This window comes from Schistocerca serialis, chromosome 12 (genome assembly GCF_023864345.2).
Source record: "Schistocerca serialis cubense isolate TAMUIC-IGC-003099 chromosome 12, iqSchSeri2.2, whole genome shotgun sequence".
NCBI lineage: Eukaryota > Metazoa > Arthropoda > Insecta > Orthoptera > Acrididae > Schistocerca > Schistocerca serialis.
Window position 1 is genome coordinate 31746283 of NC_064649.1, and position 20213 is coordinate 31766495.

At 40.2% G+C, this 20213-nt stretch overlaps 1 protein-coding gene across 2 annotated transcripts in view; it reads right to left on the bottom strand.

Moving 5' to 3' along the window:
* The window catches only part of LOC126428178 (sorting nexin-4-like), an 84318-nt gene that overhangs the window by 22357 nt on the left and 41748 nt on the right, over positions 1–20213 (bottom strand). The window contains exons 7-9 of one of the 2 annotated variants that reach the window (XM_050090093.1): positions 17480–17612; positions 10741–10855; positions 1074–1362 (exon numbers count right to left, since the gene is read on the bottom strand). In XM_050090093.1, the coding sequence (XP_049946050.1) occupies positions 1312–1362; positions 10741–10855; positions 17480–17612 (299 nt within the window). In that variant the 3' untranslated portion in view covers positions 1074–1311. Of the gene's footprint in view, positions 1–1073; positions 1363–10740; positions 10856–17479; positions 17613–20213 lie in introns of those variants that run through there. The other variant, XM_050090092.1, reaches the window with a different exon arrangement.

Consider the following 20213-nt stretch of genomic DNA (forward strand, 5'->3'; position numbering starts at 1 on the left):
ACATATTTTTAGCCCTGTAAGAGTTCTGCAGAGAGCAGAGTGAATTACTTCCACTGTACAAATGAACTGCTGAGGTGAAGGTAGAGAAAGAACAGGGAGGAAGGGGAGGTGGGAGGGAATATGTTACTGGTGCTGGAAAGCTGAACTAAGAAGTGGCCATTGGGTTTTACCTCAATCCAGAGTAAAAACATATTTCAAAACTGGGGTGTAGAAGTAACAACCCTTAAAAATTGCACATGATCTACGACTTCAAAAAAGTTCACACAATATTTTAAAACAGAAAATTCAGCACTAGCACTAGGAACACTTCATCATTCAAATATTTATTTTCTGAAGTTCCTGCAAACTGCATACACTGCTTGCCAGCAGTCTTTAGACTTTTGCCTATTACAGTGTAAAGCATTCTGAGCTGGCAAAAAAAGGTGAACAAACAGTCCAGGAATATATTATGGTTGGGTAGATTGGGAGGGGGGGGGGGGGGGGGGGGGAGATAGATAGATAGATACCGCTTAAAACTATTCCAATTCATCTCAAATCAAAGACAAAGTTAATCTCAAGACATGTCAGAGTTTCCTTTGTTACATTATTACACAAAGGAAATAAACGTACCACGGAATTTTCCACAAGACTTTACACAAAGAATTTCATTATTAATTCCACTGTTTCTCTAAAAAACCTACAGAGACTCATCAGGATCAGTACATCAGTATCACATAAATGTGATTTAATAAATAATGTATGTAACCAAAAGGCTACATACCAAAATAATTACAATAAATACAAGTTAATATTACAGTCAAAGCAACAAACAGTTTTCCAAACACTACTACATTTCAAGTTTGCTTTTAGCACACAGGAATAAGTGATCCTTAATAGTTTTACACAATCACTACCCTATAATTTACTTACAATTCAGTGAAGATTGTCTTTTAGCAGTATTTAAATGACATAAATATACAAGTTCTTAGACATCATCTAGTCAGTACAAACAATGTTTCCTTTACACAAATTTCAGGAAAAATTAATAAATCAGATCAAAAAAATACATCAATTTGCTAATTTATTGTCTACAAAGACTATCTCCATCCAATGCAGTAGTTTTCAGATATAATATATATAAAAGTTTCGCAACATAATTTGGAGTACATTCATTCCCAAAATATCCAGAAATCTGTGAAATGAACATATGACAAGATGTCTAAACTAATGGAATGCAATTTTTTTTCATAGCACGAATGACAAGCTCCAAGAAATAGCAGAATATTTCTGAAGGGCAATGACGCCTTTTTGAATATTCAAAAGGCTAATTACTTATGGGATCGCTTCCAGACAATCCCTAATGTGGGTCCAAGTCTGAAGGCCCTAAAACCAAATAAAGAAAATTAAAACACTAACAACATTCTCAGATGGCATCAGTAGCTGAAAAGTGGAGAATTTAATTTCACAGTTGTTTGGGTGTAAGTTAAGAAAATTATCATTTCCATTTATAATTGTCAGCCAATTGTTGCAACCGTTATTTTTATTAGTTGCCATTATCGTGTATAAATACATAATAGATACTACAGTCTACGGACCGTAAAAATAATCCTGATGTAAACGTTACACTGCAGATTCTTCCTTGTTTAATATTACCTCTTAGACTTATTTCACACTGAGCTTCATATGTGTATAGTCAGACACAGTAATAACCTTACATTTTCTTGTCTTTCCTGGAGTTGGCAGGTTAACTGTATTGTGTCTTTACGTGCACACATTACACTTTTCACAGAAACATTGGTAAACTCAGATGTCACTGCTGCAAGTCCTTTTACCAGTTGCTGTGGATGTTTTTCTGATAACTTTGGAAAAGCATTGAGACCTAGAATTTGAGACAGCATTTACAAACCAAGACGACATGTACCAATCAGAACTCGCCATAACACTGTGCACCGAATTGTTCTGAGAAAGTGACTGTACACAAAGATTTGAAGTAAGAAACGCATGGCGGAAGCATTTAGCATACGGATCAGCACAGCCACTGCTGTCTTAATGCTTCTGAATGTCTTAAAGCTTCATTAGTGATAGTCTAACACAAAATATCTAATACATAATTAGGGTCTACTTCCAATATAACAACACAGGTAAATGTGTGCTATGACTGCTGAATAATTGCTATGCATGTGTTAGTTTACATCAGGTTTGTTCTTATGATGAATAGAGTACAGTGGAAGGATGCAGAGAGCTGTAGTTATTATTTGTAGAACAAAATTAGAAAACCGCACCAGTGTAATGTCAATAACTGAATAAATTTTGGAGAAGAAAGTGTAGACCTTCAGAATAAATTGGTTATTAAAATTGTAAGCTCAACTTAAAACTCAGATGCTGATAAAGAAATGGATGAGATTAATGAAATGTGGGATATTTAGAAGTGACTGAAAAAAGTGCCAAAGTAAGGGTGATTAATGTAGTAACTTCAACAGTATAACTGGCTTACGAAGGAATGAGGAAGATAACCTTGCTAAGATAAATTAGAAGGGCAACTGAAAGAAAAATAACAGGCAGCACATACAATGACTGGACAAAAGTGGAGAGAGAAGTGATAGAAGAAATATACACAAAGCAATGTGTTGCGGCCTTCAGACCAAAGACTGGTTTAATGCAGCTCTGCAAGCTAATCTATAGTCCTCATTTACATATAACTACTATAAATCACAATCATTGGAATATCCATACTGTATTTGAGCCCTGGTCCTCCCCCCCCCCCCCCTCCCCCACAATTTTTACACTTTCCTCCACTACCAAACTGATGATTACTTGATGCCGCCGCACATGTCTGACCATCCAATCCCTATTTTCAATCAAGTTATGCCGAATATTTCTCTTTTACAAAATACAGTATTCAGTATTTCCTCACTACTTATTCAATCTACCCACAATCAGGCCGCCGCCTCCTTTGCAGGTATTGCTTACAAGCAAATCTGTGGTACAGCAATGGCCACCTCCAGGGCACCATTCTACACCAGCCTATTAGTCCAGATTAATCCTTACTACCAACCCAGAATTCACAAAGCCTGACCTGAACTGAGGGCAATAACACCCTATCCACATTCCTCCAGAACCTCAATGCCTTCTCCCGCATTTGCTTCACCTGGCCCTCCTCATCCCAATTAGCCCCATTCCTAGATGTTTACCACCTCAAGGACAGTTACATCACCTCTGTCCACAACAAACCTACCAACCACCAACAATACCTCCATTTTTACAGTTGCCACCCATTCCACACCAGGAAGTCCCTTTCATACAACACAGTCACTCGTGACCATTGCACCTGCAGTAATGAGAACTCCCTTTCCAAATACGTAAATGGTCTTGCTGAAGCATTCATGGGCAAAAATTACTGTCCCCCACCTCATCCAGAAACAAATCTCCCGTGCCTTGTCCCTTCAGTCACCAACCATCCCTGACGTATGTCCTTGTCTGGCCACAAAGCAGCACCCTGCTTGTTACTCAGTACCACCCAGGACTGCAGCAACAATCACATTCTCCACCAGGGTTACAACTATCTCTTGGGGTGCCACGAAATTGGAAACATTCTCTCTACCATTCTCAGAGCACTTTTCTGCCACCTAAACACCACCTTACCCATCCCTATTCCACTACTGTCCTGAGCCCCTTGCCCCGTGGCCTCATATCCACATACACGACCTAGCTGCTAGGCTTGACCCATACCCACTACCATCAACTCCAGTTCTGTCATACCCACTTCCTACCCAAATGCAGGGTCACTTGTGATAAATCAGCTCAGAATCAACCACTGTGCAGCATTCTGTGAAGGCAAATCAAATACGAACAGGGATTTTGTTTCTGGGGCTAGTTGCATGGGGGCCTGTGCTTCTATTATGCTTGAGGGAAGCAGTGAGACCAACAGGAAGTGGGGCTAGTTGGCCATTACACATTCTCAACCAAATGAATTTTTCAGAGATTGATGACAGTCCGGGGACCACACACTATCAAGAACTCTTGTGTATGCCTTGTGAGAATGAGTGGAAAAATTGGACATAATGTCCTCACAGCAGCATTATTATGGACAAAAATATTCGGTTTGAGACATTCTTGAAGGCTGTTGAAGTGTGAGTGTCTGAAATTGCAGAAGGTAAGGTCTGTCAGAGGGTTACTGCAAAGTCTGCAAAAGGTGATACATTTTTTCAGTGATCATCACCTATGACAAGACGTGTGTCCACTGCTACACTCTCGAGTTGAAATAAGACAGTATGGAGTGGGCGGATGAAAAGGGAGAGGCCCCCAATGAAATCTAAAACTCAACTATCAGCTGACAAGGTTCTTTCATACATTTCTTTGACCACAAAGACATTTTGCTCACAGATTCTTTGCACCAGTGATGCACAGGCAATTCTCACTTCTGTGAGCTGTTGAATGACGTGAGGACTGCATATCACCACAAAAGATGAGACTGACCAATTTGAGAGGCTATCCTCCTCCCCATACTGCTCTTCTAATCGTCTCGAAACTTTAAGAACTGCTCTGGACCTAACTTGTTCTTCCTCCCCACAGTCCGGACCTATCACCCTGCGATTTTCATCTGTTTGGGGCACTTCGAGGGCTACAATTTGAAGATGATGAGGGCATGGAAGGGTTCATGTACAATTGACTCTTGACACAAGCAGCTTCATTCTACCAATTCTGGAATAAAAGAACTTCTCTAAAGTAGGAAACTACATAGAAAAATAAATTATATTCACCTTTTTTCAATAAACAATTTTTTTAAATACAATTCGATATGTATTTGATTCATCCTCATACGTAGGCACAAGCACTAACAATCTGTCTGTAAGCATAAATGACAACCACTAAACTGTGGCCAAGATGCAGATGGACCACACAGTTGTCTAGCATGCTGCCCATTTGGATTCTGCCCATCAACACCCACTTTTCTGAATTGTGCCGGTAAGCAATCTCTTAACGCCCCCTGGCCTCCATCTCTGCTAATCCTGGTCCTCCGTATACCTCTATACCTTTCCCTGGCCCCACTCCAGTAGTACATACACCTATCCTGCCAGTGCACCTGCACAGTCCTTTCCCATTCCCTATTTCTCTCCTCTCTTCCCTCTCGAGGCCAAAAGGGTTACAAGAATGTAGGCTATAGTGCAGGAAGAGTTCTCACTTGTGCACTTCACTTCAGGGAAGCTGGCGTTGGTGGGAAGAATCCATATGGCACAGGCTACGAAATAGTCACTGAAATACAGAACTTTATGTTGCGTGGCATGGTCAGCAACTGGGTGGTCCAGCTGTTTCTCAGCCACAGCTAGCTGTCTGCACGGATGGCCACCGACAGCCCACATAGAATGCAACATAGTTTGTACAACACCCGACTGGTTTCACACATAGTCCTGCTATTGATGGGAGAGGAGATGCTAATGACCAGATTGGAGAAGATTGTGGTGGGAGAATGTACGGAATAAGTCTCGCATCTAGGTCCATTACAGGGGTATGAGCCATTAGGCAAGGGGTTGGGAGCAGAGGTCATGTAGGGATGGACGAGGATATCGTGTAGGTTTGGCAGGCAGTGGAATACCACTGTGGGAGGGTTGGGAAGGATACTGGGCAGGACATTTCTCACTTCAGGGCACAAAGAGAGGTAGTCGGAACCCTTGTGGATATTGTGGTTTAGTTGCTCTGGTGCTGGTGGTACTGAGTCATGACAGGAATGCTGCTCTGTGGCTGGATGGTACGACTTTGGGAGGTAGTGGGTGACTTGAGAGATAAGGCATGGGAGAGACATTTCTGTAAAAGGTTTGGACTGTAATTACTAGAGACTGGATTATATGCATTTGTATCTTGCATATGCATTTGCATATTTAGCTCCTTTTCACCAGTTAATGCATATTTTAACTAAAAATTAGTGACAATGAATATTTTCGCCCTATATTTACAAAATTAAAAATTTAGACGGGCGGTTGCCACTGGGCCTCTGCCTAACAAAATCATTACAGAAAAGGAACAGGAACAGACAGCTGAGTCAATGCTCCTGCGCCCGCACCCCCTGTTAATTGCCTCTGCTGTACACCTCGGCAACACTTAAATTAAGCTATGTAAGCTTTTAGTCGTACATCCATAGTTTCAGTTCAGCTTTCTATTTACTTGTACACAGTTGAATGTGTTTACGACGTGTAGTGTGTAACGTGTTGTGTGCCATGTTGCTCGAAAAAAGAAACTTCGTTTTGTGGATAGCTGACCATCCTGGAACATTTACATATGACGGAATTGTTTTGCATTGTCAAGTTTGCGAGAAAAATTACTCGTGCAAAAAAAGTTTCAAACAGACCAGCACGTCAAGATGAGTCTTCATATCGCAGGAATGCAGAAGAAAAGACCATGACAACAGCTTCCGACAACAGCAAGTTGCAGTAGCAGGGATTTGTCCAAAGGTAATCAAAAAAGCCAGTTTAACATGGATCTATGAGAAGCATTCATTGCAAGCAATATTCCTTTTCATAGACTTACAAACACTATCCTCAAATGCTTCCTTTACAAATATTGCTTAAATCAAAATATACCAGATGAATCAACACTGCGTAAAAATTAAATACCGACAATTTATGTAAATGTTCTGGAAGAAATACACAATGAACTCAAGGACAGCATTATCCGGCTTTCAGTTGACGAAACTAAAGACACTTGGTGGCTGTTACATTCCAAATTTCATTGTTGGTGCTTTAAAAGAAGGGCCTCCTTCTTCCTATTTAGTGGCCTCCAAAGAACTTGAAAAGGCAACAGCCTTGCCACAGTGGATACACCGGTTCCCGTGAGATTACTGAAGTTAAGTGCTGTTGGGCGTGGCCGGCACTTGGATGGGTGACCATCCAGCCGACATGCACTGTTGCCATTTTACGGGGTGCACTCAGCCTCGTGATGTCAATTGAAGAGCTACTCGACCGAATAGTAGCGGCCAAAGAAAACCATCATAACGACCGGGAGAGCGGTGTGCTGACCACACGCCCCTCCTATCCGCATCCTCAACTGAGGATGACATGACAGTCGGATGGTCCCGATGGGCCACTTGTGGCCCGAAGGCAGAGTGCAAAGAACTTGAAAAAATAAATCATTCTACTATCACCACATTTGTGAATGAGAGTATTAGAAAAAATATTTCCAGAATCTTCTGCAGATGAAAGGTTGTTTGTGTTTATTTCAGATGCTGCTCCCTGTACAATCAGAGCAGGAAAAGCCCTTCGAGTATTTGATCCCAATTTGATTCATGTGATGTGCTTTGCTCATGAAGTACAGCACCTTGTTGAAGAAGTATGTTCATGTTTGTGAATGAAAATAAACTGATTTCATCCACAAAGGAAGTATTTCTAAAGGCTACTGCTCACATCAAGGCCTACAAAGAAAAACTACCAGTTTGGCTTTACCTCCCGAATAAGTGATAACTTGCTAGGGTATGTGGGTCGATGCTGTGTTGTTTTACAGTGAACATTTCGAGGCTATTAGAGGGGTAGTAAATGACTTCGATAATGCAGAGTCTTTGCAGTTTGCCAGTTCAAGGAAGCTCTTAATGATTCCAAAATTATTCTAGTCAACTCCTCATTGCCGGAGGTATTCCCAAGAAAACTTAAAGAAAAGTTTGAAAATATTTTAAACAACCCAGGCTTTGAACCCTTGTGCCAAATTGACAGTTTTATTAATGGGACAGGCAATATGGGCCAACATAGCACCCAATTTCAAATACTGCCCAGTTACATCCATTTTTGTAGAATGGTCCTTTTCCACTTTTAAAAATGTTTTGAGTGATTGAAGACACAATCTCACTACCGAACAACTGGAACAGTACTTGGTCGTATATATCTGCAATAGTACAAAAAATGTGAAATAAATTGTAAATAATGCTTTGGTCCAATAGTATTAATTAAAAGTTTAATGCCTTTCAAAATAAATTGATGACTGTATGTTTGGTTTTTTTTTTTTTTTTTTTTTTTTTTTTTTTTTTTTTTTACATAAAATATCATGGAATTTTTTAGCGTGCCCTCTGCGTGCAATATATCGCAAAGTTAGCCCTGTACATATCTATTGTTTCGCTGCAACTCACTCGCATTGCACCCGCTTGTTACTGACAACAATAGCAAAGAAGGAACAATTCTTGAAACACTGTATGCATCCCCTTTTTACAAATTTTTAGAAAATAATCCCAGAAAGACCTCCCTACTAACCTCAACCACGAAGTACTCAGTGTTCTAAATGCACTGATTTTTCACTTGGCTGGCACTCTTCCTCATAACTGATATGCACAGGTTCGAATGGGACAAAGCACGCAGTAACTACCATGTTTTTTATTATTTGATCTTACATATTTTGACACTTTTCATCCGTTTTTAAGCATTTTTCATCCATATGTTAAGGTTTTTATGATGCATATAATCCGTTCTCTAGTAATTACAATCTGTGAAGTGCTCAGTGAGATCCTTTGTGTATTTTGAGAGGGACTGCTCGTCACTGCAGATGTGACAGCCACTTTCTGACAGTCTTTTTGTTGAGCGTATCTGTGACTCGGCATCTCCACTATATGGTGAGTAGCAACTATCCTTTTGGTAATATTGTTATAATAATTGTTAGTGTGATGCTGAAGAATCAAACATGATTGCAAGAGACATTTGAATACAGTTTGAATCAACTGAAATCTTTACCTTTATACAACTACACCATTAGCCACTGCACCACAGTACATAAATTTGGCAAAGTCTGCCAAAATGTATCTTTCAGCACCTTGCAACAGCATATGTAGCAAAAAACTTTTCTCTGAAGCTGCTCTTGTTTACAAGAAGACATGTCTGCTTGTGTCTGTATATGTGTGTGTGTGTGTGTGTGTGTGTGTGTGTGTGTGTGTGTGTGTGTGTGTGTGTGTGTGTGTGCGCGCGCGCGCTCGTGCGCGTGTGTGTGCGCGTGAGAGTGTATACCCGTCCTTTTTTCCCCCTAAGGTAAGTCTTTCCGCTCCCGGGATTGGAATGACTCCTTACACTCTCCCTTAAAACCCACATCCTTTCGTCTTTCCCTCTCCTTCCCTCTTTCCTGATGAGGCAACAGTTTGTTGCGAAAGCTTGAATTTTGTGTGTATGTTTGTGTGTCTTTCGACCTGCCAGTGCTTTTGTTTGGTAAGTCACATCATCTTTGTTTTTTGATAAATTTTTCCCACATGGAATGTTTCCCTCTATTATATTACTAGCATGTGAACTAATTTATTTTTAATAAAATAAATAATACATAGTGTTTTGATTTGAAGACATAGTGGTTTCATTCATGTTTACTGTTTAGTGTGCCGTCAATTGGGGCGAATTCGGACAGCGGGGCGAATTCGGACAGTATGGCTTATTTGCTCTTTGCCACGGCATAGAAACGAAGAGTTACTTATTTTAATGTCCGTGCGCCAGTTATTTTAGGTGCAAGATTGCATTTATCGCTTTCCAAAACTTATTTTGTGTCAATTGTTTCCCTAGGTGAATAATTGACGAACAGTCTCAGTTTTAAAACCAGTTAGTCGAGTTTCTCGTTCAAAGTTATAAAATAATGACGGTTTTTGTAAAACTATGTACTGTGGGGGGATGATTTCGGACAATGCCAAGAACGTATAAGAGCAGGACAGGTGCTACAGTATGGTGTAATTATGACCCAGAATTCTTAGATAAAGCTGTTTGTGATATTCAGAACGGTAAATTATCATACAGAAAAGTGTGTGATTTGTATGGTATACCTAAATCAACCCTACAAAATAAAGTGCATATTTGTGTTTCCTAATGTCGCCAATGAAGAGACAACACAAAAACTGCAAATTCTGAGAATACTTACTACACCAGTTGAGAAGAGAGGAATGTTCATTTTTCGAGAAGATGTGCTTTAGACTCTAAGACAATTGTTTAAATAAAGTGTTTGCAAATTAATTTAGAATGATGAGTGAGAAAAATTATTTTGACTTTTTAGTTAAATTACTTTGTTTGTTTCTGTCTGTTTCTTATTTCAGTTAAGAATTGAAAAATTTTTTTTTAATTTAAATTCTCGCAAAATAAAAACTTCTCTGTAATATATAAAATTAATTATATCATTCCATGTCACTTACTCATAAAGGGTTACCTTAAAATGTGTAAAATGTCACCAAAATCAAATAAAAAGCACGTAGAATTAAAAAAGGCAGTAACTGTCCAAATTCGTCCTCTATATACTGTAACTTCAGACAGATTTAAAAAACACATGTGTCCGAAATCACCCCAATCCATGGGTGTAACTTCGGACTCTTTATTTAACTGCCCTAGATAAATATACCTACCACTTCCATAACAATCAATTTAATCTAACAATATATACGAAAGTTACAATCAAAATAATGACAAAACCGTTCGAAATCACCCCGTCTGACGGTATGTAACATGTGAATTAAATAAAGTTATTTTGTGAAATTTTCATAATTTATTGAAAATCCAGTATCCATCAGATATTGACCTATTAATCAGTATCTGATCAGATAGTACAGTTACACTGGATAGTTGTCAGATATTAATTTCATCTTTAGTTTGTATGCACTTTGCCCTTACTAGAAAGAGGTAACTTTCGCAAATAGTTTCAGATATTATTTCCAAATTGTTTTATTCCCCATCCTGGGTTCCTAAGTAAAATCAAAAACTGTCAAAACCAGTAGCAAGTTTAAACAACAAACACCTCCACTTAGGTTAAGTGGAACAGAAAATGACCACTCACCTTTCGGCAGACATTGATCTGCAGCATGACGTATCCAGCGAGCGTCTCCCGGAGGTCTGCCACCTTCTGCTGCTGGAATCTCTCAACGTCTTTCAGTGCATTTGCTGAAAAGTCCCTGTAACCAATGCAAAGAGAGTTCAAACAGTGAGTTTCAGGAAGCTTGTGCCCAATTACACAACCCAAAACAATTTAGGCTACATACTTTTCAGATACGTTGTTTATTAAACAAGTACCATTGAACAGTTAAGTTTATCATTTTAAGAAAGAAACTTTAAGAAAACAAGGTGAGAACTTGAATCAGATGAGTTGAGATATATATAACATTTAAAAAAAATCATAATTTACATTTCATTCTGCAACTAATACAAAAATTGTTAATATAATAGTGGTTCTTCTTATATGGTGAGTGCAGTGGAAATTTATTTCTGTACCTTGTACTTAACAAAAATTTAGAGTTAGAGACATTAAATTTTTAATCTATGCACTTAAGTTCATCCAAGTAAAGCATACCCACTTACATCATTCCTTCAGGATACAATTTCCTACAGTTTATAGACTTTTTTTCTGTTGTCCTAAATTGACAGTCTCATTCTATGGCTATGAATAATGGATAATGTTGGAGCGAACACAAAAAAAGCAGCAGACATGAAATGCTGCTGAAAACAACTAGAAGAATCTGTGTCTTAACGCATACCCTTATAGAAATTTAAAGGTAAAGTTCGTACAAAAGATTATCCAAAAGAAACAACTAAAATGGTATAGACACGTACAGCAAATGCTGAAAGATGCCAAGGATAATGAAGACGATAATGGGAGAAGATGAGGATGAGGGCTGCCAAAAAGACAGTAGAGGATGGAATAAAAAAAGCACTACAAGATGGAAAGAAATGGAGATACATCATATCTCTCACACCACGATGTACAAGAGGACTGAATTAAGTTGAATGAAACTTTTGCTGAGGGGGGAACTTCCTGATGTTACAACTGTGTGCCACAATGGGATCTGACTCCCAACCTGGCCTTGCCTTTACCCATTACGGTATCCAGGCACAACTCTCAATCTCATCAGAGAAACAGCCTGCAGGGTGTTGTTAAATAATTTCTCTCCAATATATTTGTATTTCCCTCAGGTCTCCAGTCAGGTTCTGTCGTTTACAAAAGAATATTTCAACAGTGCAGCTTGCTATATTCTTCAGGTGATACCTGCATAATGACTGTCTTTCGCTACGTCACACCGTATTTATATTCTTATCATTCCCCTCCCTTCCCTCACTATATGGCCACATACTGCAATGCATGCAATGGTTGGCAGACGTGACTGCCAAATTCTGGGTGCAAACTCTGGTCCCTCTGAGTTTCTGCCGTTCCTGTCGGGCGTGCATGTCACTCGGCGGCAAAATTGTGACTAGTTGACCAAATGCTGGATCCCAAACTTCAGTGACAGTGAAGCGATTATCTATTGATCAGGCCACCATCCAGTATTATTTCAACAGACTCTGTAAACTAGGTGTCTGTCGTATTCAGCGAAAATGTGGTCCAGCATACATAGGGCAGACTGCACACACAGACAAAGAACGGAGCCAGGAGTACGTGAGACACACCAAACTGGGGCAACTGACAAAGTTTGTGTTTGTGGGGCACTGCAAAGCTACAGGGGACTCAGTGGAGTCTGAACAAACAAAAGTGCTAAAGACAGACCTCAACATTTTGGGATTGTGTTCTTAAAGGAGGCTGTCAAAATATGAGTGGCTGCTGACCCGATCAACAGACACAGTGGCTTCACTCTCAGAAAATTGCGAGACCCAGCACTCGGCCAGGTGAAGTTGAAATTCAGCTGAGAGTGACATCTGTGCCCGAAAGGAGGGCAGAAGTACTGAGGAACCATAGTTTGTATCCACCATTCTGTGCATGTGTTCCCTCACCACCCCACCCGACGATGCCTGCAGCTACAAAGTGCAGGATGGGGTGGGGAGCACAGAGTGCAAAGGAGAGGTCATGTAGCATAGATGCTCATTCTACAAGTATTACCTGAAGAGGAAGGCAAGGTACGCTGTCAACATATCGTGTTTCATAAAAGATTGCACGTGGCAAGAGCCATGACAGAAACACAACCAATATATTTGCCGGGAAAGCTTAAGATCGCACTTCACTGCAATATGCTTTCTCTCACGGGTACTGGTCCAGCATGATATGCAGGAGAGCTTCTATTAAGTTTGGAAAGAAGAGCACATGACAGAACTGAAGCTGTGAGGTCAGATAATGAGGCAGTTGGTAAGTGTACTGCCTTCAATAGGCGCGGCTTCTGGTTAGAGACCTCGCCCAGGCCACAGTTTTAGTCTACAGGAAGGTTTCAAGGGCATTAGAAGCAGTCCAGTAACAAGGCAGGATGAGACTGATGAAGCCGGTGGATGAACTCCAACAGCAATCTGAGAAGCAGGAATATAATCTAACATGAAGCCTCTTCTATATAAATGATGTGCGAAAGGTTAGGGACACGCAAGCCAAAGTGCCATCCAATTTAAAAACTTGCACTGGATGAGTTGCGTTACACAAAGCAGATCAACTACAGAGGATAACAGTATTTTCTGAAGGACATCTATATGTTAGGATATGACAACAGCACTTACATTTATTAAATCTATCATGTTGTGAGGAAATCAAACCAAGGAAAATCCTGGATGGACTTACAAATGTGCCCATTTGCTGCCCAACACCACCTCTATGTGGTGAGTAGCAATCTATCGTAATTCATAATGGTGTGAGAAGTTTAAGACTTGTTTTAACAAAAAGGATTGTTTGTTTAAAAAAATTAAATATGGACGCTGTGTAACCAGCCACGGGGACAGAAAACAGCGGGGAGTCCTTCAGGGCACGTCACCCACGTCCTCAAAACAAACGAAACTGCAAAGGCCATTAAACTTTCCTTGTAACAGACTTTTCCCTTTGAAGTATACTGATAGCACTCACACTAAGCTGAAGTGGTGAACTTTTCCTTTCATTGGCAATTTTCTGAACTGCTGCACAGCTAGCGCAAGTGGGGGGATTATTACAGTACAGAACAACAGTACGGATTAGCACTGCATTACGAGTTTTTGCATCAAGGGTAAGACTGAAAACATTTCATATACACAGTGTGATCAAAAAGTCATGATCGTGAAAATAAATGTGCCTGTACACAGGAGCTGCATTTGTTCAACCGACCACGCCCACACCCACCCCCCACACACACACACACCCACACACCTGCCCCAGGTTTGGCTGCCACAGGGTGACTTTCATTTGCGTGTGTGTGTGTGTGTGTGTGTGTGTGTGTGTGTGTGTGTGTATTTGACAAAGGCCTTGTTGGTCAAAAGCTTATTTGTACACTCCATCCTTAATTTTCTGTTGTTTGCCCGTAAATAAAGATTGCAATGTAACAGGTACAGCTTATGCAACAGCTATAGTATTGGAAACTCAATGCTTAGTACACATGCTGATTTTCCAAGAGCAACTAGTTTTCATTGTTTAACTGTATTTTGCCAGTCATTTATATGTGCGTGTTGTAGGTGCATTTTGTGGGAACCAACCAGATGTCACAATGCCAAACAATTCAACAACGAGATTAGTCAACCATTTATGGGGATGATGATCAGTTGCCAACAAGAAGAGAACTGGAGGACAGGACATTTTGGGTGGACGCTAAACTGGCTGAGGTGACAGAAGTGATGCTGTGTTCGCCTTCAAAAAGCTTGATAAGACTATCAGCCCTGTCTCAGGTTTTGTACAGTACTGCTCAGAAACCAAAGCAGATGTTAAAATTTTGTGTATGTATCATTCTTAATGTGCAAAAATTGAAAGAGCTGGATAGAGAAAACTATCTAGTTTACTGTTCACAGTTTCTGTCATTCATTTAACATTTGGAATCATAGAATTGGACTGCATTTTCTTCACTGACAACATTTGGTTTCATGCCTGTGGATAAGTCATCTGGCATTTGAATCATCTCTAAAAGTTATGGCATCCAAGTTGTCCAAATTTATTTCTTTGGGACCAACTTAAAGGAAGGACCTATGCGAGCAGGTCACACTGGCTGAACTAAATATTAACATAACAGTAGAGATCAATAACAATAGTGTCAGTATGCTCTGGAAGGTGGCTTAAAGCATGGTTAAATAATTCTTGCATGCAGTACTGAAAACAGTAACCAATATATATGACAGACAATAAATTATGATAATTTTCAAAATTAATTAATTTTCAGTGAAATTTATATTTACAATAATGCCAAGTGCATTAAGAGTTGAGGCTATACACATCACTACAGACAGGTCAGCTTTTACTGTATTTAAATTAAAGTCATCAGCTGGTGCACCCTTATAACAGCCTCAGATGAGCGTAAATCTTTAAAAATCTACTATAAAGTTTTGCAACCTCATGATAAATTTTTAGAGAACTAATAATCTCATTTCTCTAGTAATTGATTTAAACAAACTTACAGGCATCCTTTACCATTCTGGAAACAAATCCAAGGTATAGGAAAACTAAATTCTAAAACAGTTGCTCTTTCAAGTTTTCCTCTCATTCATCCCTTTGCCGCTACAGATGTGCTCTCTGCATTTTGAACTGAGGGCGATTTTTGTTATGGCTGTACTGGGAGCCTGCATTACGGCCAATTTGAAATATTTATCATCCGATTTTTCAAAAACTATCGTGTGAAAAAATTTGATTTTTGCATATCTTACAGTCCAATATCTGTACCTGATAAAGAATTGAATCTCTTTTCATTATCCATCATACTTACTGCGCTGCATCAAATTAAGTAAAATACTGTACAATATTTTAAAAATGTACAATCATACAGAGTAAACTTTTTGTTCTGTTGATTTTAGCTCATATGTTGCAGTGGATGAAATGTAGATAAGATACTGAAATTTCATTTAAAATTGAGAGCAGAGTGGTACCTCATTTGCTCTCACTTTATTAGGTTTTGTATCCAAAGGACAGTGGTGTATGACGCACCCATCAAGAATCTTATTCATAACAACTGTTATCTCACATGAACAATTCTAGATATTAAAATGTGGTTTTTTGCAAATGATAGCATGCAATGAGACATACCGTATTTACTTGAATCAAAGCCACACTTTTTTCCCGTTTTTGTAATCCAAAAAACTGCCTGCGACTTAAAATCGAGTGCAAAGTAGGCAGAAGTTCTGAAAAATGTTGGTAGGTGCCGTCACAACTAACTTCTGCCGTCGAATATATGTAGCGCTACACAGGCATGCTTTGCAGGCCCAACGATAAATGCTGGCGCAAAAACCTCTGCGTCAGGTAAAAAAAAAAAAAAAAAAAAAAAAAAAAAAAAAAAAAAAAAAAAAAAAAAAAAACTACATTATCCAATGAAGTAAATACAAATTCCGTATTGTTCATCTTTGAATGTAGCAGCATTTCAATGTACTACGAAAATCCGACTGGCAAGACTGTTTGGGATGTGTGTCAATATGGCCAACTCTACATTCTGAATTTTTCCTACCTGTGAGAAGAGATGGTTGCTAATAGGAACTTTTATGAATTGTGAATCACATGCAGTATTCTCTTCACCATAAGAATAATACAAATACAAACATTTTGCCATGTATCCTTTCATGTTTGCTGATATCTCATTTAAATCCTGTCTGCCTAATAAACTACGAAACTAGAGTGAGACAACAGCAAACGTGGAAGAATATACATATCATGTCATGTTTATATTCGTATTATTCTTATGCCTAATAATGATACAGTCAGAAATGAAGCACGGCAGTTGACTAAATTTTTAAATCTAAGATGACTAATTTCTGTGCAGAATGTAATGTACTAAAGAAGCGTCTGCAAAGATTTTCAAACGGAGAAAAATTTTCGCTAAACTCTCATTCAGAACATCATCCATCATACACAGTCTATTATTTGGTTCTTTTTTATCATTATCAAAGACAGCAGCAGTGTAAGTAACAACAAATAGCAGTCTCTTGCCATTGTTTCGGTAATGAGACAATTCCTCTCTTTTTTTATTGTAAGCAGCGGTAGCACGCACAAAAGCAAGCCATGCCGCAAGCAGCGACATGTAAACACTCGCTCACCATCAGAATGCGACAAACAATGCATGACACAGTACAGTAATGCATTTTCAGCTTAGAGTGGCGTAAACACCTATGACGAAGAGAACAGCACTTATTGTGTCTCATATTACAATGAACCAACTTTGTTTCGATTTGGAGGTGGGGTATAAAACTTTTCTCTCCCCTTGAATTTTGAGTCTCAAATTTCAGGTGCGGCTTAGATTCGGGAAAATTTTTATTCCCTTATTTTGAGTCTCATTTTTCATGTGGGGCTTATATTCGAGTAAATATGGTACACGTTATATGATAGATACTCAAAACTTTTTTATTTGCCGAGATACGGAAATAATTCATTTGCAACTGTGAGAGATCAGCATCTCAGGACACATTAGGGCGTCCATTGCACTATAGCAAAACCCAAGTGGCACATGTACACACAGCCACAACACATGGGGAATGGCATACCAGGATGTGTATACATGCCCACAGGTTAACACTAAGTAATTTGAGCAAGGAGTCTAACCTTGATAAAATTTGAGAATATACAATGTGAGCTCCGCCACTCGTCAATCGGCCCGATGCCTAAATTTTAGTGACCCACAATAGCAAAGACTGGAAAGCAATATTTTTTCAGGAAGGAAAAGCCACACCACAGCACTCACAGGAGCTCCTCACGCGCGTGCCGCACGCTGCTCTGGCCCTCCTGCAGCCTCTGGTCCAACAGGCTCACCTTCAGCTCCTTCACCTCGTCCGTGTCCACCGAACCGAACAGCCGTGAGATTATGCTCGATTTACCTGTAACATTGTACAGTGGTAACCAGGTGGTGTACAACAGAAATGGTGCAGACTGACATCGACGACAAAGAGGGTGACAGTACTACAGTGCACTAACACTGTGGCACAACTACAATCTGGATCAGAAAAATCCTCGCTCGAAGTGTGCTTGTCTTCTTTTACTAAATGTTCGTTTTAACACGATCCCAAAGAACTCTTGTTCAATATTCGGGTACTAGCACGTTATTTCAAACAACTTTGTGAGCACTCCCACACTGCCCTCTGGGATTTTATCGGAAGCCATTTTGTAAGGTGTCACTGTTTTCTATTACTGTTAGGGTTTCATTTGTTTCGTTTTGTTTTAGGGTGCAAAAACAACAGATCATAGGCTCCCATATCAGAACCTTGGAGCACTTAATATGAAAAAGAAGTTAAAGGGGACTACACATTAAGCCCAATCGAGGGATGGAAAGAGCTAAGAACTAGGACCTCTTCTTGGATAAAGGTCCACAAAATATGCCATAGAGACAATGAAGGTCCTGAACTACAGATTAAATGTCCTTTGTCATAATGCTATGACAAATAAAAGGTAGAACACAATCGACATCCCTTTGTCACAGACAGATAAAAAGTAAAACACAGTTGACAGCCTGCAAGTTGTTCGCTAAAACAGCTGACAACTCAGGCGGCAAACACACACTAGAATGTAAGCATTCAAAAAAAGGGCTTTCGGTCAGTAAGTGGTGAACCATCAAAGGACAACAATGAGCACCTAGTGGTGGGGGATCACTACCTAATAAATGGCGAGGGCTAAAACGACAGTGCCCAATATGCAACCTAGTTAAAATTATCCCCTTGTGGTGAGAGGACAGAGGTCAGCCACATTGCTGGGAGAGGTTTAATACCCCGGAGCTTGTTCCCCTGAAGGGAAGACATGTAGTGTCACCAAAGTGACACCAACTGCTGAAAGATGGCAAAAAGGATATCATCGGAAGGAATGGAAGAGCTAGTGGGCTGCAATAGGACGACTGCAGCCTTGGTAGCAGCCCATTTCCCACCAGACTGATGTGACCAGGAACCCACATGAACATCACAGTGACTCCCTCAACAGCGAGCAAGTGGAAGCTTTTTGGAACCTGTTGCACTGAGGGGTGGACTGTGGTACAGCACAGAGGCTCTGAAGGTCACTGAGATAATTGGAGCATACAACAGAGTCTGTGTCACTGGATGAACTGTGTGGCCCGATAGAGGGCTAAGAGTTCTGCTGTGAATACTGAAGTGTCCTGGAAGCTGATACTGAATACTGTCGGTTCCAATGATGAAGGCACACCTAACACCATGGTCAGTCAGAGCCATCATTGTACACAAAGGTACTACTGGTAACTTCTGTGCGAAGGTCGAGAAACTTATGGTGATATATTAAATCCAGAGTAGTTTCCTTTGGAAGCAAATGAAGTCCAAACTGAACATGGGCTACCACACGAAGCCAAGGTAGTGAAGCATTCGCATCCACCAGGAAGATGGCAGGTAGAGTGAAATTAAGCTGCTAGAGGAATACCCAAAAGCAAACTCCAGAAAGTAACAGAGAAGAAGGATGTGCCCCATACTGGTGGTCATGGGAGTCATCAAAAAAGATAGCATACAATGGGTGGCTGAGCATGACAAATGGCACGAGTATCCACTGAGGAGAAAATGATGCCACTAATTCTGCCGCTTCTGGATAGAGACTTTCAACTGGGCTAGTGCAAAAAGCACCAGTAGCCATACAGATTCCATAATGGTGCATTGTATTAAGACTGCAAAACATGGACAGATGTGCAGATACATAAATGAAACATCTGTAGTCTAGTTTTGAACAGACAAGGGATCGGCACAAACAGAGGATAGTCCGATCTGCTCACCACAAACTACCACTTAGGACATGTAGAACACTGAGAAACAATGTACAGAGGGCAGCCAGGAAAAACAGTGGGAGCGCCAACAGAGTTTTCTATCAAGTACGATCCCAGGAATTTCGTAGTTTCAGCGAACAGAAAAGCAATGTGCTCAAGATGTAAAGACGGTGTAACCATTGTGCCACCAGAAATTCATACAAACAGTTATTTCAGTGGAAAAGAGAAAGCCACTATCAACACTCCACGAGAAAAGATGATCGAGTCATTGCTCAAGACATCACACAAGGAGACACACCCGTGGAGAACTGTGTAGTTTGCAAGGTCATGAATGAAAAGGGACCTGGAGATGCCCTGTGGGAAACAGGTCATAATAGGGTCAATAGCTACAGCAAAAAGGGGACGATGTTCATGAGAGCCCGCAGGCACCCCGCTTTCCTGGATAAAAGTGTCCAACAAGGCCGAACTCACACGTACCCTGAAACCTCCGTCATTTAAAAATTCCTGAAGGTAACAGGGCAGGCATCCTAAGAAGCCCCGCATGTAGAGTATGGGGGATACCAGTCCTCCAGCAAACACAGTGGTAGTTAGAAGGGAGGGGTTACCAGGCTTATGCATGGGTATGGGACTGGTTTCATGCCAACACCTGGGAAAACGTGCCATCTGCCCAAATGCGATTGTATGTGTGAAGGAGAAAGTGACTGCAAGAGAAAGGTGCTGCAACATCTGA